The sequence below is a fragment of the Haemaphysalis longicornis genome, unplaced genomic scaffold, assembly GCF_048455015.1.
Source record: "Haemaphysalis longicornis isolate Haplotype H1 unplaced genomic scaffold, Haemaphysalis longicornis Haplotype H1 scaffold_7, whole genome shotgun sequence".
Taxonomy (NCBI): domain Eukaryota; kingdom Metazoa; phylum Arthropoda; class Arachnida; order Ixodida; family Ixodidae; genus Haemaphysalis; species Haemaphysalis longicornis.
The window spans coordinates 97,797,146-97,819,440 of NW_027526422.1; the positions used below are offsets into that span (position 1 = coordinate 97,797,146).

A 22,295-nucleotide genomic window follows, 5' to 3' on the forward strand; every position below is an offset into this window, starting at 1 on the left:
GAGCCGAAAATCCACAAGTCAAAGCCAGTCGTTCGGAAAGCGGCCGTAAGCGGAGCCGTAGTGCACGCGACGGCAGCGCCCTCACTCCTATCGTGGTAACGCTCTTGTACGCCCATTTGGCCCGTGTAGACGTCGTTTATGAAATTGTTTTTCAGCATCCCACGCCTGAATCCTAGGAATGGCTAGAGAATACGACCATTTATTCAAATTACTAATAATCGGAGACAGCGGTAAGTGGCCTTTGCAAACTTTTGGCACGCTGTTGCTGCGACTGTCGCTTCTACAAAGACGAACAAAGTTCGTACCGATTCGCTGTGACGCTTGCTGCGAGCGAAAGAAAAAGTGCACTTCTGCTCTTTCGGCCAGCCTCAATTGAAACTGATCAGAGCTTCTTTTGATTCTGTTCCCAAGTTCATTGGTCTTGCACGATCGCGTATCGCAGCGCGGATGACTTTGCCGTACGCTCGATAGCTGCCGAACGACGGGGGAGCGGTGAATCGGAGAATATTTTTATCTCCGTGCTGTTGCGCTGAAGAGTCATTAGGCGCTAATGTGTTCACCTTGTGCGCTATCGTTAATATAGCTGCGCTAATTTCCGGTCTCGTGTTGCACTCGAGCTGTCATAGGTCGGTGAAGTTGTCGTAACTATCGCAGTGTAGTAGTCGATACACGACGGCGATCGCCAACTGACGTGCCAGTCTTGGTAGCATGGGGCACCAGCTTTCGGGGGTGGTGTTGCGTCTTCGGGCGCAGGTTCATTGCCTCGAACGCGATTCCGAACTGTGACCGCTCGAATCGTTTCGGCCTTGTCAACGGCCAATTAAGCGCCGTGACTTGGCGACATTGTCACCGTTTCGGCATCGCGATCACAGAAAGCACGCACGCTCGCGGCGTGTGTAAACCCCAGGGGGAAAAACACAGTTGGTTGCGAACCACTTGCGCGATCGCTCGTGTTTCGTTCGGTTGTCAGAGAGCGGATGCTTACACCGCAAAGTTTGTTTGGGTAACGAAGGTTAGTGGCCGCGTGTGTGTATGGGCGTGATCCATCGGGAAGCACGAGCCGGTGCCGTTCGACTGGGAAGTGTATTTGCGCGCGCCGCGTGTAAAAAATGCACGACCACTTTCTCAACACCGCGTGAGCGCATTTCATCACCAGTGCTTGAAATACAGTTTGGCGGTCCCGTGTCGGCTGCGTCGACGTGTTATCTGTCGCGTTATGAGTAAAACTTGATCCGCATGACGCGACCGATGCCGGAGGTTTGTTAGCGTGCCTCGTGAAATGCTTCAAAGAGGAAGAGACGTCATCTGGCCAGCGTGATGCAAGTGCACGCGTTAGCGGCATGCATCCTTTCTGAGGGCCATGACTCAGAACAGTTGTGAACTCAGGGAAGTATCAGTGGTCACGTAGCGCGCTTCGTTCGTCGGGAACGCGTCAACAGACGCTGGCACGGCGGGGGTGCCTGACTCCCCTGCCTCTGTGCAACTGCGCGCCGTCCGCGTTCCCGTACGCACTGGGGCGATCGACGACGATGACAGCGCCGGCGTTCTTTACCTGCGTTTCCCCCAGCCCCTTTCTTCTCGTTTAACCCTTTTGCGGCGCATTTCTGGCCGCTGCCGTGTTCTTTTCCTTTTTTTTTCTAACGACGCGCTGCTCCGTTCGACGTGCCCCACTTTTTTCATTGTGCTCTCGAGAGGAATTCTCCGTACACTAGCACGCAGGCGTGCTGCGGAAGATATCCGCCGTGGAGTTATTCCAAGCAGCCAATTGTGCCGTGTCGTGTATATGTTGCCTTTCTCTTTCAGCACGATAACGTTTTGAGAGGCTGTGTTGTTAGTAAGGTGCATTACAAACGTCAAAGGCGGAAGTTTGTTTATGTCTCTTGAATAAGGCTGGGGGCTGAGTGAACACTGCCACCAGCTAAACCAGAACTCTAAGCTGAACCGGACTCCAAACTCTAAGCTAAACCAGAAGTTTCTGATGGCCTGCAAATTTTGTAAACTGCTGGTGGTTGCGAAGAGCAAAAAAGTATGGTCAGGAGGCATCTTGCTTTATGATGCTTTGTGGTGCTGTTAGTTGCAAGGGATTGAAATTGCTTTCTCAAAGCCAGGATGCACGTTGCCTAAAGGCACGTTGCCTTTAGAGCAGCCATTGTTAGTATATTAGTTGTTGGCTGTGGGAAACCTTGGGGTTTCGTGCGTAAAAACAGTATAAACTGAGGGGCTCCACGTTATGAATTTTCGCCTTTTAAGGATGTTAAAATAAACTCCCAGAGATGGAGGAGAGAACAGAGATCTGCAGACTGGTTGCTTTAAACTTTCTTTCCCATGGAGCACAACTGCAACATTTTTAGAGCCGTGCTTCATTTCCTCGCTGGCACATATGTAGAATGCCGAAACCTCGTCAAAAAGCAGATGCAGGCTGGGTCTTGTATGCAATGCAATTTGCATAAGTTGCAAGTAACGTACTAGTCTACAGTGCGAAGCACCGGGTCTGCTACACATTGAGCAACTCTGGATGAAAATGTTTTTGCTGAAAGTGCTTGCTTCTTTGTGTCGACATTTTTGCGTCTAGATGGCGCTCTGTGCTTTGTCTTTTTTTAATAAACATCTTACCAGCCTGGTTTGTTTTCAATAATTTAGAATTCAGCTCTTATGTCGCAGTGCTCAAGGCAATGTTGAGCCAATTTTCAGTAGGAGGAAGCATTTCCTAGCAGTAACAACAAACCAAATATGTTTTCAAGCTTGATGCTAAAGAATAAAAAAAAATTCAGCGTAATGTATGTCGGTTTAAACACTGTTCAGTGATGATGGGCGGTTAGGTATGTCACCAGAATGCAGTAGAATCTCACCTTATCGACTGCGGCTTAAGGGAAATCTGGTGTTAAAACAGGTGTTTTTTTAAATCCATCTCTCCAGCTTAGCTTTATTCTGCTTGATGCAGGTGTGTTTCACTCGAGTAATATACGGCATGACTTGGGTTCCATCATTGGAGATGTGGCTGATTGTGTCTTAAGGCTCGTATTCTGAGGGGTTTGAATGCTGCACAGCTTTCATGCCTCATTGTTTACTTGAAATGCATACTATGTCATTCATTACACTGGGTGGTTTGTTGGCTCTGAACTATTTACCTTTTTGGCTTTGCTGTATGAAACCTGCGTCAGCCGGCTCGCACGTTGAATACAATCATGCAGTCAAAAAGACAGTCATGCACTTCGTTGTAGTTATTTAAAATAAAAGCTACTATTTGCTAACAGTAAAGTTTAGGATTCAACATTCTTTTCAACGACTGAAGTTTCTTGGTGTCACACGACTTTAATTTTCTTTAGTCAAGCAAAGTTTCACTTGAACAAACCTTTTCTTGGATTCCTTTTAAGGTTTCTACCTGTAGCTACACCTTGGTAGAGTAAATGCCCATGCATTTACTCTATGTATTTACTCTACCCGTGTATTTTACTCTAAGCACTATGCACTTTACCTGTGCATTTACTCTGTCTAATCTTTATGAAATACTCTAAAGTCCATTTACTCTATGTAAATGCACTTTACTTGTGCATTTACTCTATGTAAATGCACTTTACTCATACATTTACTCTATGTAATTCTTTGCGGTCTGGACCTGAAGAAGATTTTGGTATTGAGCAAGCAAATGCGGTACAAGGTGAACTACAGCAGCAAGGTGAAAGAGAGTTCAGGCACTGCTGTTTTTCTTATTGTACTGGTGGATCGGAAGAGGGGTATCGGGTTTGGTTGTCAGTAGAGAGACACTGAGGGCAACCAGAAAATTGGTTTAAAACAAAAGTCTGACCTTCCCATAGCCATTTTAGCGTTGATTCTGTGCCGAAACATGCCTTATTTGCTGAGAAATCGCTAATCAAACGTGCCACAAACAGCAACTGCAGCCGCTGTTTGCTTCACTACAAACTGGAAGCAAGCGAGGTAGCGGTGATGTATAGTGGTATAGCAGCAACCGTGTGCAACGGTACCACATACCCAGTGGTTTGTTAAGTTTCGCTCAAATCAGTTGTGTTTTCCCAAACTCCCTCATCCATTGCAGCTCCGGACCACTAAGCAAAATGTTCCTTCGTGTAACCTTTGATTGGTATTGACGCTTTGTTGAAGAAAAACATGTTGTCCTTTTGAGGCCCTACAAATGTTGGCGTCGAACCAACCTCTCGTGTGTAACTCACACGCTTCCTCGAAAAGCGATACTGCCGCCCCAAGTGTGGGCGAGTAGTGTCAACCAGCGGCAGCCAGGAAAGACGTTACGCCCTGCAGACGTCTTAACCACTTCCGGTGCAAGTTTAAAAACAACTACGCGTAATATTGGTATATTCATGTTCACGGTGAGGTTATTCATTTATCTAGAGCAACTTGTATTTTGACTTCAGTGTCCCTTTAATGGTGTGAGTGACATGACGGGGCGCACAACAGAACTGCGTTCTTGCTGTACTTTGTATTTTATACACTCCCACTTTACGGTGGCTCGAAATTAACATATGTGGCACTTCATCATGATAATTTTTTTAAATCTAAAGACTGCTGTCGCGGAGCGGTATACTGAGGACTGAGTACCGGTGCGCTGAGGTATTTGCAACAAATGGGCTCTATTAACGATTCTCGGAGCACCCCACACACAGCTAATAGAGACTCTGAATCTAGATCAGTGGGCTGAAAATTGAGGTCATCTCATCTTGCATTATTCCTTTTTGAGTAGTTGGCCATGCAGAGTGCTTGGAATTGTTGTGTAGCCAAACTGTTGCGGCTACGGTAAGCAGTGTGTCCGTGTGCGCATTGTCATTTGCATCTGCCTAGTGCATGTATATGTATACTTCTTTAAGAAGCTTGCTCAGTTTCACATTTGCTGAAAATTAGCACGCAACCCGGTGCAATGGCTCAGTGGCTATGGCGTTGTGCAGCTGAGCCCAATGACGTGAATTCGATCCTGGCCACGGTGGCCACTTTTCTGATGGAGGCTGAATGCAAAAACGCCCGTGTGTACGAGATTTCGGCGCACATTAAAGATCCCCAGGTGGTCAAAATTAATCCGGAGCCCTCCACTACGGCACGCCTCATCGCCTGCGTTCCGTCGGCGCATTGAACCCCATAACCAATAATCAATTGAAAATTATCACATAAGTACAGGAAGCATTGTGTATCTGCACAGAACAATAGAAGAAAAAATTGTTTCTGCTTTATTGCATACTTTCACCAGACCTGCACAGTGAATGCTGTGAGAATGAAGCAGCATTTGTCACAGCGTTATAGAGCTAAACAACTAGGTTGGGTGCAATGTCCAGAGTGGCTGCTGTGGGTGGAGAGGGGTGGCACTGAGTGTGTGGGCAGTGGGTGTGATAACTGAGAGGCGAGGCATGTCGAGGCAGCACGAGCTGAACGCACATACTTGGAACCTCCTTAGAAATTTGCAGTTAGCCGAAATGGGATTCCGAAAAGACCTGCTGTCAAATGTAAAGCTCTTCTGGTAAACTTAAAATTCACTGGAGGCAACACATTTAGCAGTCACTCCTTGTCACGGTGACAGGATGGCAAGTTGGGCGAGTTGGTGTTGATTCATTTCTCTTCTTAGTCAACGTATTTCCGCGCCTGTTTTCAAGATTTATCAGGGTGGTAAATGCCACCACAGTAAGCCATTTGGCCATCAAAACGTCCTGTTTGCGTCAGTGTTGCCTACAAACGTTTGTTTGAAAGTTAGCGTCACGTGTGCTGATTTAAAGCGAGTAACTTAGGAAGTAAAGACACGCGTTAAAATCGTCGGATGTGCTCCCACCGGCCCACTGCAAATGGCACTCTGATGTTACTCTTAATTAAAAATTGAAGCAGATTTTGATTGCAGTGAGACAAATATGATGGCTTTAAAATGCCTGCAAAGACTGTGCGTTTTCCACGGCCCGGATTGCAAACACTGTTCAGTTCTTTTGCATACATCACCTGCATTAAAACTTTGCACATGTTAGAAAATATTAGTAACAACAAATAATATTTTCTGGTTTGCGAAATTAAAATGCCAAATTAGGAAAAACATTATTCAAAACACAATTTCTTGTTGTTGTTTGCAATTTACAAAATATTAATGGATGAAAATGTAATAAATCTAAAAACTAAATCCTGTGTTTGTGTGTGTGCATATATGTTGAGCAAATGCATATACCCCAGCTCCTTATGCATATATTTAGTTTAATCAGCGGCTTTATAACCAGAGCATAACTTGTCTATTAAAAAAATTCTCGATGGCTCTCTTAAGCAGCGTGTTTCTTTCCTTTGTCATTGCAGGTGTTGGTAAGAGCAGCTTGTTACTGAGGTTTGCCGACAACACTTTCACAGGTAAGCCACCTCGCAAAAGGATTCTCACAGCTTTTAACCAAGATTCTTTTCTTCTTTGTTTTTCTTTTGCTAGTACATTCAGTGCAACAGCAGTAAGTAGCACTCGCCAATATGTGCCCCGTTACATTCATAGTTTGGTGTGTGCTTAACGGTTCTCACACAAAAATTGAAAGCCATTTTTTTCTTGGTTCAATTCTACGAGGGATGGGTTGAAGCTGCTTTCGTTTGGCAGTTGAAGTTGTATTATTCAGGCTTGTTATCGCCTCGAATTGCACGTGGTTGAGGTTGTTTTCCCGGGTGCCTAGCTTTTGTGCTTGCTTCTTGGCATGGTATGCCCGGGGGGAAGGTGGCCTTTTGTGGTGACACTCGCCGAATGAGGCGTATATATATCCGGCTGCACCTCAATTGCAGGCAACTACATCACCACCATTGGGGTGGACTTTAAGATCCGCACCTTGGAAGTGGACGGTGAGCGTGTGAAACTACAGATCTGGGACACAGCCGGCCAGGAGCGCTTCCGCACCATCACGTCCACGTGAGTGGCAACGGGGCAGCCGCAGTGCCGGAAACGCTTCGACACGATGGGGGAACATAGTCGTGTAAATTAGTGGGTAGGCAGTGTAAGGGAGGTGCGGTAACTTTGACGGGCTTCGGTAGTACCGCATTTGCACAATTTTAATGTGCACCCTTTTTTTTTTCTAAAGGTAGCCTTCAAATTTGTGCGCGCGTTACAATCAGGCTCAAAACAGAAACCGGCAGCGTTGCCATAAACACAAACTCCTACCAAAATCGGGCTCAATCCAATTACAGTCGACTCGCGATAATTCAAACTCGAAGAGACCCCAGGATTTTGTTTGAATTATCCGAAGTTTGAATTGTCGGAAGTTCTCATATATGTGACTCTGGGCTAGGTGACAGCGCACATTATGATTAGGCATTGATTTTAGTCACATTGTTTACATTTCTAAGCGTTTTTAAACCCAAACTGCACAAAATAAACAGAAAGCGGAGGCGTAAGGTTCACGAGCTGAATGCCGTGCGTGTCACTTTTGTAACCGCCGTGTCGTTTTTCTTTTTCTTTTTTTGCTGACACGCGACACGCGAATGCGTGATTGTGAGTGTTTCCTTTTGTTTTTGCGACAGTGGCCCGTGTGGTTTTGACCGCTTCAACAAGTGTAGGCAGTCAATCATGTTTAGACATTTTTTGAGGCCTGTTCGTTGTTTTGGTTTCTAATTCGCATCGTGAAAACGGTAAATAAGGCTAGAAAGTTGAGAAACATCACAGTCTACCTTACTTGTGCTTCGTTTCAAACGTTTGTTTACTAGCAACGCCCTTTTCTCTGAAGGCTTGAGGTGCTTATTTTTAATTTTTCGACTGTTATGATTATATAAGCACGCAAATTTTCAAATAGTTGCAGGAAAGCGGCATATATTTTCGAATACGGACACGTAAAAAGTACGAATTAACCAAATGATGAAGTTTGAATTAAGCGGATTTTACATACTGCATATAATCCGCACCCCCACTTTCAGGCCGCCGGAAAAGAAAAAAAAAAATCCTCGTGTTTTGCCCGCACATTTGACACAGGAAAGGCAGCACCAAAGCTACTGGCCAAGCAGCACATCACATACTATGTAGAAAAAACGTATATTTAGCAAGTATAATACACTTACTGCAAGGCAAACGTCACAATGCACGGAGCTATGGAAGGCTTAGTCAGTGTTACTGCGCAGGAGCTTCACGGCACAACGCGCATTGCCGTGAAGCTGCACTAAAGGAAAAACCCCGCGTACTGTCCGCACCCCTACTTTGCCACTGAAATTTTCACATTTTTGGTGCAGGTTATACGCGCAAAAATACGGTACATTGAAAGGATAGCGGGCCAACCAAAAATTTGAATTGTGTTTGAATTAACCGAAAGTACGAATTATCAGAGTTTGAATGATCGCGAGCCTACTGTATAAACAATCCATCAACATTGCGTGAGTAAATTTTGGCGCCCCATTATTCAGTGGGCATACCTTGGTCAGCTGTTGCACATATTGCTGTTGCTGCAGTTAGCACCTCGTTTCAGTTGTCATGGCTCCTAACAGGTACCACAATGAAGCGTGCAGCAAGCGCAAGGTAATTTCAATTACCTGTCCACAGCGAGGAGAACTGGGCAGCACCATGAACACTGGGCACCCCAGAGACCTGAATGCATGATTGGCGTAAACAAAGCGGAGCCGTATTTTCATGCAAGGGCTCACTGGCCCCGAGCGCTAATGTTTTCAAGAACTTGAAGACTCCAAGGTGAAAATCATAGATTAGCAATGAATGAACCAACAGCCAATCATGTCCTAAATTTCAAGGCACTCGAAATTCCAAACACTTTCGAGGTTTTCCTCTCCAGCTTTAGTGCCAGCAAAAGCTGGATAAGCAAGTTAATGAAGCACAAGGGATTTTTTTCTGTTAGTTGCACACATTAAATAAAATGTCTTCTGCCGGGTACGTGGTGTCAGGTCTTTTACATCTGCGCAGTAGAATTGGTGTCATAATAGTGTTTCGAATTTCCGTACGTGAACTTAACTGCGCGTTACAATCAGGGGTGCATTAGAATCGTGCAAATACGTTAGTTAGTAGCTATTAAAGCAGATTTAAAACAAGGAATGGGGAAGAGAATAGGTTAATCATCAATTCTCGTTTTAGGTTCTGTAATTTTGACAATTTGCAAATTAGCACAAAATAAATTGGGTAATATTTCAGAAGTTTTGAACTGGGAGAAAAAAAATGGGTTTTTTGTGACGTTCGTGAATTTTAGTTTTATTTTGAACACAAATAATATTGTTCAACGGCATCCTTGGTGCAACAAGCTGTGCCCAGGCACAGCATATTTTAACACCAAACAGATAGGAAATGAAATTGTTGCATTTGTGCAGGCTCCAAGGAAGTTAGGACTGAGAACCATTTCTGTTTGTAGTTATGGATGGCATTGCTGAGGCATTGCTGCAGACTGAAGTGGGGAGGACTGGTAATTTTTACACTATCTCTACTATCGGCCATCTGTGGAAGTCATTGAAGTAACTCAAGTTTTGTGTTATGATCAAATGTTTCACTGCGGTGATATATTTGGCCTTGATTTGTAAACCACTGCTAAATTTGTCTTCGGTACGTTTTCATTTTGTCAAGAAAATTGCCTTCCAGACTGCAGCCCCATCTTGCTACCATAAATACTTTAAATGCTTCATTAAGCATCTTTATGTGGACTTAACGAGGAACTCCCTTTGTAACACTTGATGCGTCACACTTTCGCCACTTAAGAAAATGCTGATAATGGGCCCTGCGGCCTTTATAATTTCTTATACAACCCCGTACATATTTACCCCAAAAAAATGCCTTCCCCACTTTACAGGTGCTCAGTGTATAGCGCTCCATGGGAATACATGAGATTTTATGGAGGCATTTAATAATAGCCATAGGGCATTCATATATTGATGTCAGAGTCAGACCACTTATATTCCCCCCCCCCCCCCCCCCCCCCCCCAAAAAAAAAAAAAAGGTTTTCCCAGTAATGCTATTGGCTGTGGACAGTCATGTGGTCTCCAACCTCAATGGGATCTCGTGTACAGCATAACCGCTTACACATTTATCCAACAATTCCCCTTCAGGAGTTGCTGCAATGGTTTTTTTAGAGAAGAGAAGCGGTTTTTTGATGCACGGCTTGGAACTAATTTTGCAGCTCATTAAACTTTGATGTTTGAAATGGGCATTCGGAATGGTTCCTTGCCACTGGTGCCACCAAGGTTTAATGAGGTGTAAAATTAGTTCCAAACGGTGCATCAAGAAACTGATTCTTTCATTGCAGTCACTAGGGTTCATAGTATTGGCAGACATAAAGATTACAGTTTTATGACTCTGTTCTGTCTATTGTTCCCCCCAAAATGGCTAATTATCTGTAATTATCTTGGGAACTAATTGACTTACTAAAAAAATAATGACATTTTTGAAATCAGTGGGAAAAAAGCAGCAAGACTGCCAAGTTTCACGGATTTTATTTAACAATTAAAGCAAGCTGTTTTAAGGGCAATGACCCCCCTTAAAGCTTTATTGGTAAGGCAGCATGTCCTGGGATCATGGCAAAGCTATGGCACTTTCTACAGCAGCAGTCGGTTATCATTAAATTTAGTTCGAACAAAATGTTTATGGCTTACCCAGTGAAACTATTTATTTTTATTTTTCTTCGGGAGAATGAGGCAGTGCAATGGTAAATTAGATCATTGCTGACGTGCCTTGCGCTTTTTGACGTAACAAGCTCTTGAATGCATGCAATACTTTATGCTTGCTTTTTTAGCATCCATTCAGGTTGTTCATAGTGCAAGTAGCAGGGATTTTGCTCTCTCAGAGTTCAGGCTTCGTGCCTCGGGGACGAATGTACGCACCAGGTTGAGAATACTGGCAATTTGCTGTTAATCTCAATCCAATTTATGAAACTTATTGTGCTCATTTTAGAAACTGTCCACATGTTCATACTGTTTGAAAAACAATGGCTTGACATGTTATTTGTAGCGACGGTCTTTTCCTGACTTTGTGTTTCCGGCTTCGTGCCCAGGTATTACCGGGGCACCCACGGAGTGGTGGTGGTCTACGATGTCACAAACGGGGAGTCCTTCGCCAATGTCAAGCGCTGGCTACACGAGATTGACCAGAACTGCGACGTCGTCAATAGGATCCTAGGTACGTGTGGAACGGTACGCTATCGAGGTGATGTCATTGAGCAGGTAGGATGAATTGTTTGCTTTGAAACAATGTTTTTGAAGGCAAGGTAGCTTGAGAAGCCGTCAGATAATCCACTGGCAGTCATTGCTTTCCCCCCTTTATTCTTTTTTCTCACTACACGCGCTGAATCACAGCTGGACACACAGTTCCTGCACATTCTCTTGGGTCACAGATATTTAGTGAGCTGCCCCTGCGTGTCAGGCAGTGTCACAGCTGGGCTTCGATCTGCGCGTTGCAGTCTCTGTGCTGGCACTCTGGGCTCAAACTTGGTGGGCAAAGCAGTAGCCCTTCATTCTTTTTTAGTCATGCACATATATAAATAGAGTCACCGGGCAATTCTTTGCATTCGGACTTGTTCATTATTTCTGAAATTTAGAAGGGCCTTTTGAAGTGTCAATGCTTTGCTGAACATAGTTTTTTAGACTTTTAAAAGGGCCCTTCGAAGTGTCAGTGCTTTGATGAACATAGTTTTTATTACGTCTATTATTTGGAGTGTTTTCTGGGCCACTTCAAGACTAAAAAAATTAATCTGAAACTGTATACCGTTTTTATTTGCATGGTGCCCACACTCGCCTAACACTTCTGACCCTCTGGCCTTTCAAAGACGAAGATTTCTTTTCCCCTTGCGTAATACTAATTGCAGCCCCGAAATTGGTGTCACAAGAGTCATTTTCTTCTGAGAATTAATGATAATGGCAGTGTATGGCAGCTGAACACCATCTTTTAAATGGTACGCAAACGATTTATGCCCGCAAGCATCAGAAGGGGTGGAGAAGTGATGGGAGGCATTTCTGGTGGAGATGCACTGCATCTATTGTGTCGTGCAGCCATTTTTGAAAGTCGCTCATTGGCATTGTTTGTCCCTTTTAAGCTGCGTATGTTCCACTGCTGCACCACTAGCTACACAGCTGCCTTAAAAGCTAGAAGCCATTCAGTTTGGAGCACACCAACCACACCACTGGTGGACACTTGAGCATCTCCAAATTTTGTAGCCTGCTACTGGCAAGATCACAAGAAGCTGCAGACAAAATGCTCCAGGCGTTCCATGGGCAGAAAGCCAGTAATTTTCCGCGCGTCGAAGCAGCACTTCTGGAGTACATCAGCGCTCTCCGCACACACAGATGCACCAGGTTGGTCGTCCAGACTTGTGTAATGACAAGGAGAGAGGGCTTCAGGCACAAAATTGTTGCTGTACCAGCAACAGGTAGGCCATGCGATTTTTGCACTCACTGGGGGCGGTGGACATTTCGCCAGCAGTAGTTAAGCCACTACTAACTAGGCCGAGACGTTGGGGTTTGGCTAGCCTCTGGAAATGGAGGCTTTTGCGCTTCATGCTTATGTCGAACTTATTGCAAGGGTAAGTCCTGTTTGGAGCAAAAATTTTTTTTTCTACTGTAGCTGGCAGAAAAATTTTGATAGGTTCAGAGCCTATTAAAATTTTCAAGGCGAAGGCTTTAGATCTTTGTTTCAAGCACACGCATTGTGAGTTGCAAGAAACGTGCGCACAAGTTGAGGGTTATGTGCCACGAAAGGAAAACAGCAGGGCCGAAGGAAGGTACCCCACTGCCACACGTGCAATAGGAGCTGCTGTGAGACATGAACGTGTTTGTGGAGGCAAACAGGGCTCCTGGTGATGGCGAGCGAGATACTGAGCTTGGAGGGTGCTGTCCAGGGGGCTGGTGACGTGGGGGCAGGTGTGGCTGGAAAGTTAAACAGCAGATCAGGAGGAAGTCCATATAGGCTTTCCCTTCACGTTCTTGGGAAGTTCTAAGCACCCTGGCAATCTTTTAACGCGAAAGTGTTTTATGCCCGGGTACACCAAGATCTCGGGGACGTCATATCCATCACGATAGTGACGTCGCCAGAAGAAGCACCATTGATGCGGCAGCGCCTGGATTCGAGCCCACGAACTCTCTCGCCTCTCGCCACAATGGGAGGTACATGGCACTCTTCCCACTGCACTATGAACAGGGACGTGAGCAGCCCTACAAACGCGCCTATGTCCTTCCCTATGACTCATTCAGATGGTGCTGCCGTCTAGGAGAGGCGAAGCAAAGTAACGCATCATGACGCTAATGAGCGCCGACAGTTGGCGCCTCGATGCTAGCGCCTTCGTGTACGGGGGGACGTGCGTGAATTGCGGCACCCTCCGCTGTTTTTTTTTTTTTTGTTTTGTTTGTTTCTTGTGTGTCGGCATCACTTCGTCTGGCGGGGTCAGGCTCGTGAACCCTTCGCACATGAAGGAGGTTCCTTCAACATTAAACTGCTCCTGTGAAGGCCCCTTTCACTTTCGTGTTTTTCCGATTCCTATGAAAAAGGCATCAACCACAATTTTTGTAATATCTCTTGCAACATTCGGTTTTTCTTGTATGATTATCACGCCGCCTAACTTTACATCAATTTTTTGCGAAGAACGTGTGAGCATTATGTGAGTGAAAGTGGTACGTTGCATGGGTTTGTCTCTTTCTCTTGTACATCATTGATCTGTGACCAAGAGACGCAAGTTATTTCAAATGGCTTATATCTGCATTGGCTGTGCGAGAATGTCACATTTCAATGCATGCTGAGAAAGGGCGAATCGATTTGTGTGTACACCCACGTGCACTTGCAAATGCAGGCCCTATCTGTTTCGCGTTGACACTGAGGGAACGCTTGTTGCGCCTTGTGCCGTTCCAGTGGGTAACAAGAACGACGACCCGAGCAGAAAAGTGGTGCTAACAGAAGACGCTCAGCGCTTTGCCGACCAGATGGGCATCCAGCTTTTCGAGACCAGCGCCAAGGAAAACATCAATGTCGAAGAGGTGAGTTTCTGCTGTCGCACAAGTTAGAGGGGCACACACTCTCTAAAACACTTCACCCATGGTGTCACCAGCCAGCTGGAATGGGAAAGTCCCAACTGTTATCTCTATGCATGTGAGGATGAAAGAAAACTGCATTCTGTGTGGAATAGTGCTGTCAGTCTACTAAACATGACGTGCCTCTTATCACAAATGGGGCACCAGTCATGTCTGTCTGGTGGATGGGTTCTGATTACTAGCTCTGTGCTGGTGGAGTAGGTGAAAACGTGTTTATTCCTTTTTGTTGTGCTGGGGGCACTGGTATGGATAAGTGTTGGATGGGGTTTTCAAGCATTCTGGGTACCATAAGTGTCTGGCTGGGTTGCATAAAGAGGCTTACGCTTAGCATTGTGACAACCGTTTAAAGGCCAGTTTTACGAGCACCGTGGTTTATGATTTCCAGAGCAATTTTTTTGCTCAAGTTTATTCAATAAACATCAGCTGCAGTGCTGATTTTCGCAAATGAGTTGTGCCTTTATCAAAATTTTTGGGGACAAATAGAAAGGCAGTACATTCAGGTTCCTGGTTTTTAAGACTATATTCTTTTTCAGGCTACTTAAATTCAAATATTCTGGTCTGTCTGTTTGTACGTCTATTGATCTGGCCCTCGATTCAGCCTTCTGGCCAAAGTTGAAAAAATACTTGAACAAGAGGTTTATATAGGCGAAACTTTTACAAACAAATCTGAAAACACACTTCATATTTGTCAACATTGTTTAACAGAAAGAAAACAGTAGGCATATTTGAGGCACAAAATCAAAACATTACTGGTATTTGCAGTGTTCTTTAATTAGTAATACATGGCTGTTTGATTATTATGATAGAAAATAACAAAAGACGCATTAAAAACAACGTTCTTACCCGAAATATGAAAAAGAGCTCGCACAAGCCTGGACCTCGTGGAAGTGTGCTGAGTCCAAAAGTAACGGAAGGTTCCAGCAGATGGTGCGAGCAGTGGAACGTGGGAAAATTGAGTTGACAACCTTTTCCGTGATTATCGGAGGTGGAGCGATACCATAGGGGAAGACTGTGACAGGCGGGTTGGGGAGTGAAGAGAGGCATTTACTTGGCAGAGGCAGCGGAAGACTATTGTCTTTCGATGACATTTGCAACGGAGTGAGTGGCAGATATGTGGCCACATCTTTTCTTTTTTTTTTTCTCTCTCTTTTTTTGTTCCCACTTCATTTGCTGCTAATAACGGTACTCAAGTGTAACAAAGGCTTGCTCCATTATTTCAGGGGTGGAACAGCTGCACTATTTGCGCCATTGAGCTCCAAACTCGTTTACATGCGTCATCTTGCGCCAATCTGGCCCTGTAGCGCCGAACTTGTTTATCAGTGCCGTTCTGCGCCGTAGTGTGCGAATGGAAGCGCGAGCTATGACCTTCATGATGCCCTGTGCGTGAAAATTTGGCTGAAACGTCACGTTATTGGTTTCATCAAGGTGGTTACGGCTTTGGTTTCGCTAAGGCTATAAGTGGCTCGGGAAGTTGGTTTTGGCTTAGCCGTAATGCTGCAGGCACCATGCACCTTTTCCGCCTTCTGTTTAGATTTAGATTTGTTTGTGTCGCATTTTCACAGTTTTGTTTGCCGAAGCCGGCCACTGCACCACAATAAATGTAAGATAAAATTAACGAAAAGTAAAATGTTCTCGTGTCTCTTCGCAAACAGGTAGAATGATATTCGCACGAACGGTTCTCATTTAGCGGAGGTGAAGTTCAATTTATTTGACCATTTTTGGTGATTTTGCGACCCTCAACTTGCCATTGCCTTCATGTATTGAACAAACAGGGTCTTCGACGCTTTGCCCTCGCTTGTTAATTGGATTCACTTTTGTTGTGAGGTGATTACTCATTTCCGCCTGAGAACTTTTGGGTTAGCTTTGCGTATGTGGAGAATGGTTTAACATTCTAACATGCTCTAGTTACATTGTCAACGCCGTACGTTCGTCGACTCTCACAACCCCGTGACGGGCAAAGGCAAAGCTATGTTGAACTTCGCACGCACTGCAACTCCTGTTTGGTAGAAAAAAAAATGCAAGCATAGGCCTTGTTTCACGGAATGCAGCGCTTATTACAGGGGCACTGACACAAAAATTTTGCATCTTGTTTTTTTTGTTGCGATAAGTAGCTAGTGACCTACTTATCACCTGTAGGAACCTCATTTGCTTCAGCGTGCGATGGTTGTTTAATTAGAGGCATTTTCAATGCAGCCAGTTGCAGTTTCGGTTTCAGCGGGTGCCGCGAACCGATGGATTTTGTGCGAACAAAGCTGACCACGTGACCGTCGGAGGGATATCACGGAGCAGAGCTACCGTAGCCCTGTCGAATCCGCATCGCCGGCAGTTTCTGCGAATGCCCCCACGTACTGATCCCATGAGCCGCTTAATTAAAACGCGACCGTGGACGTGACGCAGGCGCTGCGAGTGTAAAAGCTACCGCGGCTAAAGAACGACGCGTGACGCTCGAGACAGTGGGTGGCAAGACGCGCGCTGGGAGCAGCCGGCCGGTCTGCCTACAGGTCCGCCTACAGATGTGTTCAGCTTAGCACTGCGGCGGATATTCAATTGCCGCTTTCGTAAGAGGTGCAGATGACAATTTTTAATGCAACCCGCCAATGCATCATTAACACCTTTCTCATATAAGCTGCCGATTGGGACTTGGGTACAATTTCGTGCTGCGGTAACAAGCTATCACTCCAGCTACCTGCGCCGGCCTGGGCCACTTCGCGGCCGTGGCCGCCGCCTGCACAGCGACCGTGCGGCTCACTCAGTGGGCTTTTCGTGTCTCCGGCGCGTTTTCGCGTCCAATGTAAATAAAAAGTAATAGAAACAGAGTGCTTGGAATCGCTGTAGAACTTTGGTTGCGGCCAGCTGCCCAATGAGCTGACGAAATCGCAGCGCCTCCGCCGCCAACGATCGGATTGTTCGTTCTCGAGAGCAGAAGCTCCGCCCTCCGGCCCTCCAATTGGAGCGGCGAGCCGGGCGAGCCGACCAAAAACGCCGGCAGTGCGGAAGCGGCAAACACAAACTTGTGACGGGTTTGGATGTTGTATATTTACAAAATATCCGCGGGATGTCGATTGCGTGTGGTCCTCTGCTGGCTGCTCCGTTGCGTTTCGCACACTTTGAAATTGATTTTAAATATGTTCTAGGCTGTATTCGCCGCTGATATTTTGCAGATGATATATATGTGTTCACACCAATCTATCTCCGAAGTTATCTCGCCTTCAAAATTTTGTGTCAGTGCCCCTTTAATACAGCCGAATACCGGACACGAAGCAAGGCCTGTTATCTGATCTCTTTCGACACTCGTGCGGCGTTTGTACTTTGAACGGTGATGTCGCTGGGGTTGAAGCTACATAGATAACTCCTTCATGTTGTAATGCTCCAGATATAGTACAAGAATTGTGTTCCTGGTTCAGAGTTGGTTCTAGTGCATGGTAGATTGCCTGATATGACAGATACAATAAACTTAATTGGCAGGGGGCTGGCACAGCCGCCTGTAGGGAGGTTAGGGAGTCCCCATAATCCTGTGAAATGGTGTTACATCTGCTCCAAACCTGCTCTGAAAGGCCTTTCTGGCTGGTCTATGCCTGCTGCAAAAGGCACCTCTGCCTGCTCCCGGGACTGCTTTGGTTGGTGCCCACTGTGCTGAAACTGATATAAAAAGTGTGCATCGTTTTGTAAGACGAAAAGCGTCAAGATCTTCTGTTAGTTATAATTTGGATTGTTTTTAATACTTTGGTGATTGAAAATATTTATTTTTTTCTAGCTGCTTGTAAATCTTTGTAACTTTTTCACGTAAAAATGTACGAAATCAAGTTCAGTGGAATCGAGCGTCAACTGGGCATTTGAGTTCTTGGAACCCCTGAACTGTGGTTGTGCACAATACCTTGGCTGCAACGCGAAGGTGCGCTCCTCTCTCCACCTACGACAGATGTTCAATGCCATCACGCGGATGGTGCTCAAGAGCAAGAAGGAGCAGAAGGAGCGGCAGCAGGCCCCCGAGGACAAGCTCCATTTAAAGGCTGGTGGCCACAAGAAGAAGAAGCAGTGCTGCTGATTGGCGGCCCCCCCCCACCTCCCACCGCACTGCTTACCTTCTCCGAGCAACTGGCGTTGCCGGTGAGTGGTGCGAACTGTGCCGCCCTACACTGTACACTGGTGCGCGTGTCTAGCATGTTGTGAGAACCAGTTAGGCGGTGGCCCTACGTGCTCGACATATGGCTGTGTGCCTCCTCTGCAACGCTTCTTTGTCATCTCGAGAGACGACATGTGGCAACTGCAGGGTGTTGCTACTACAGTAAAAGCTTGTTAATTCGGATCTCACGGGACCGGGAAAAATGTCCGAATTATCCGAATGCCGAATTAATGAATGAATAGGAAAAACAACATTAAAATCACGTTTGAGAAGCATACCTTTATTTGCTGAAGTATTTTGTAATAGTTGTCTGCCTTTTCGCGCAGATTCCGGCTGACATTACAATTTTTCTTAACTCTTACAAGTGGCCAACAGCACACAAACTGTCGGAACTACTCAGACAAACGTCCTCCAATATCAAAAGCGCCTCAGAGACTTCTCGTGAGGTGCGATGAGGTCGTGACTGCACCTCCTCGCAGCGATGAGGTCGTGACTGCACCTCCTCGCATGACTCTTCGTCAGAATCGTGGTTGATGACGATGGCGATGCCTCTCAGGTTTCTGTTTCACTCCAGTGGTTCCAGTGCTGCAAATTTACCACACTTTTGTGAAGCGGCAGCCGTAAACATTTGTCCGAATTAAGCGGTGCGGGGCCGCATTCTGACGAAATAACGAAGGTTTGGTCCCATAGACTAACATGTGCTTTGGCCGGGACCAATAGAGCCGTCCGAATTATCCGAATTTCTGAATTAACGGGTGTCAAATTAACGAGCTTTTACTGTATAAATCAGCCTCGCTTATAGAGGGCAGACGGAGCTTGATGACCAACTTTGCCTTGATGCCGCCATACCAAGATGGTTTCGAAAAACAACTCCCTTCTGATTGGCTTGTGATCCATACGACAAAAGTGAAAGCCAATTGGAGCAGGCACTTACGATGATGGCGAGGATCAGGTTAGGTCGAGAAGAGGGCCCTGGCTGGCTCTGAGCACTTTATGGCACAAAAAGAATGGGAAGGAAATGGGAGAGGAGAGAGAAGTGCGGCCCTTGATTATTGATTTCTCAGCAAACAAGGCATCTGTGGTCACCGAACAAACGCTGAGACAGCTGTTAAACGTGCCATCTTTCAGTTGAAACATAATTGACCCATTCGTGTCCCTTCAAACATGCGGCTGAGAACCAATTTTGTATGCTGAAACATCTTAGGGCTTGCATCTTTTGCCTGTATGCCTCCTCCGTTGATTACGCATGGGACGTTTATCTCAAGTTTCATCACGTTGCGGGGAAGTCTGCACGCAAAGGCCAGCTTGAAGCTGTGTGCCGAGGGGTGATTTGTTTTTTTTTCTATATGCACCGTTTGAACGTGATGTACCGCAGCCGAGAACTAACAGCCCCGACAGACCGTGCCGATTCTCTCTCGCAGTAGTGCAGTAGCGGACCGCTGACCTCTTTGTCGATGTGCTTTGCTACGCAGGTATATTTGTACATTTGGAAGGAAAGAGGAGGAGAAGGAGGAGGCGGAGGCTCATTCCTTCTGGGGCTTCTACCGAGAGCTGCACCCAGTGCTGAAGAGAGACCTGTCGTCGTTGTCGGTGCTCACTTTTCCCTCCTCCCTCATCCCCCCTCTCTCATCCCCTCCTCGTTCTTCTTCTCCTTTGGCACTGCCTGCTGATTTCTCTGTCTTGCCTCTGAGTGCAGACGTTGTGCCAGTCCTGGAGAAGGCTCCGGTGTGCAGCGCTGCAGGGTGCTGCTCTCCGCTTTGCCCCGGCCTTGCTTGTGTGTGAAGACGTGCGTCTCGCCCGGTTTCTTTTTCTATTTGTACTATTGCTGCTGCAGCTGCGATTGTCGTCCTTCAAGCTGTGCACTTGCTACTTGCTGCGCCGGCGAGGGCTGCTGGCTTTTGGTGTGCGCTCTGTGCGAGCGGTGGTTCGTCAAATGCTACGTGACTTGGCTCAGTGTACATAGGGGGAAATAGCGGGAAAGGGAGGAGGAACGAGCGGGCACTGGTCGGCTGAGTTGCACCATGCGTTGTGACCAGGGTGGTGGTATGTGAGTGTTATCTGCTGCGCCGTGCCGCGTAGCTGAGCATCTCTGCTCTCGAGGAAGCATTGGCGCACATGAAATTGGCGACATGGACGGACTTGTGGGCGGGGAAAAGATCGGACGGAACTATTGTAGTATGGCTTGTCGTTTCTGCTGTCCACCTTGTCGTCCTTTTTTTTTTTTTTTGTCCTCGCAAGTTACCCCTTCAGGGAGCTCATGGAAATGCAAGCGTGCAGTTCTTGCGTCTAGCTCCACAGATTAATTTTTCTTCTCTAGTGCTGTTTGCAGTCTTGATTGATTGTTTTTGTTTGCCTCCCTTTGCACTCAATGAAGCTTTAGCTGTCAAAATGTGCCAGCTGAGAAGTAGAAGCAGCCTTGTCGCTTCAGAACCAACGAGAGCTTTGAAACTGCGATGCTAACAGCTGAAGGAGGCTCGTGCTATTTTTGCTTTGTTTGGGTCAATCTTAGTCACCAAATGCCGCGTTCACCCATGACTGTGTGCAGTGCTTTTTCTTTTACGCAATCTCTTTTTTTTTTTTGTGCGTTTTTTAAGAGTGCTTCTTTTTTTTTCTTACATATTTGCATGTCTGCACCTCGTCACACCCATCACTCGCATCGTGTATTACTGCCGTTATTGCTGCAGGATGGTGTAAATTTCTTATCTTTTGCTGCGTATATATAGCATTTATTTGGCAAACGAATATGCAAACGTACCTCGCACGGTGTTATGCTCCGAGCGGCGGTTGTCTGTAGAAAAAAAAAGAATTGAGCGCCTCGTACGACAGAGGCAGGGGGGTTCCGTGAAGGCCCCGTCATCAGAACAGGAAGTGAAGCTTCCTTTCCTCGACGCATACTCCTTCTTTGTGCGGGCAGAATAATCAGAAACGAGTGTTGTTCTGCCGTATGTCCTGGTTCATGCCGGTCACACTGATCATTTTGAGCTGCGTAGCACATTTCTTGTTTTTTTTTTCTGGCACGCGGGGGCCACACCTGGATGAATAGTGCTGCGGCGGAGTGTACCATAATGTAGTTTCGTAGCGTGTGTTTTTGTTGTGTTATTGTTGAACACATTGCGTTTTTTGCATAGTTTTGACCGGTTTGCCTTACTATGATTGAAATAGGGCTCACACGTGAAGTTTTACTCACGTGGCATTGCCCTTCGTGAGAGAGGGCATGGCACGTAATGTAGGTGGTGTTTTTTTTTAATGTAGGTGAAATCTGGCGTAGGTATTTTTTTTTTCGTATAATATTGTTTACGCTTATATTTTCCAAAGTCATGAGTGTTGCAGCACAATGATGATGATGATTTGTCAGGAAATGGCAAATGCTGCCTTGTGCGGGATGTTGGTTTCACACAGCCTGTGTGTTGTATGGGGTGTGTTCTACACGGACACGAAAGGGGGGGAACGTAAGGTAGATTGTGTATCGTTTTGCTTATATAAAGTTGTACATGGCCATTTGTTTCCTTTCTGTGTTTTGAACACCACCCGGAGGAGAGCCCCATGTTGTATCCCATGCAAAGTGTGAGTGCTTGTGCCGCTACGGGAAGATGATACAAAGAGAAAATAAATACGCCTACCGTACTTGAAATTTTACAGTGCAAAATAAACAGATTGAATCACGTATTGATGTGGTCCGTAATGGCCTTATTGCAGTGGAGGTGCCCTGTCGTCTAAGCGAACTGCGCAACTTGTTCCTCACTTGGACAGCATTTAATGCATATGAAGCCATTCAAGCATTGCAGAGTGTCAGGGTGCGTTTTACACTGCCCTCTGTTATGTTAGGTTCACTTAAAATAGGATGTTTAAAATACTCAGTAATGTCCATGGAGAAGGGGGCGTGAAGACAAATCAACTTTAGTTCATTTGAAGGACTGCCTCGTTAGAATAGCACTGACACCACTTCTAACGTAAACTTTACTCAAGTCAGCTATATCATGAGAACAGGGGGATAGTCATGCGACTTGCCAGCTACTTTTCCCGCACTGAACCTATAATGTATTATGGGCAGCTTGTTGCGATTGGCTGAGGCCAGCAAAATCCGACGGAAATTGGATGAATTATAACATTGTAGAATGAGCTGTTTACGCTTTAATTTAATGCATATTCTTTTTGTAGCGGTAGGAGTGGTGCCGTAAACAATAAAAGTTCTCAGCATGTAAACAAAGAAGCAGTTTTAGGC

General features: G+C 45.9%; 1 protein-coding gene across 1 annotated transcript; it reads left to right on the forward strand.

The window, feature by feature from the left end:
* The first annotated feature begins 68 nt into the window (after positions 1-68).
* Rab35 (RAS oncogene family member Rab35) lies at positions 69-21,748 on the forward strand. The gene is made up of 7 exons (XM_077678118.1): positions 69-230; positions 6,289-6,339; positions 6,751-6,874; positions 10,929-11,053; positions 13,772-13,896; positions 17,870-18,057; positions 19,546-21,748. Exons 1-6 carry the CDS (start codon positions 179-181, stop codon positions 17,993-17,995), a joined length of 603 nt encoding a protein of 200 aa, XP_077534244.1. The 5' UTR covers positions 69-178; the 3' UTR covers positions 17,996-18,057; positions 19,546-21,748.
* The last annotated feature ends 547 nt before the right edge of the window (positions 21,749-22,295 follow it).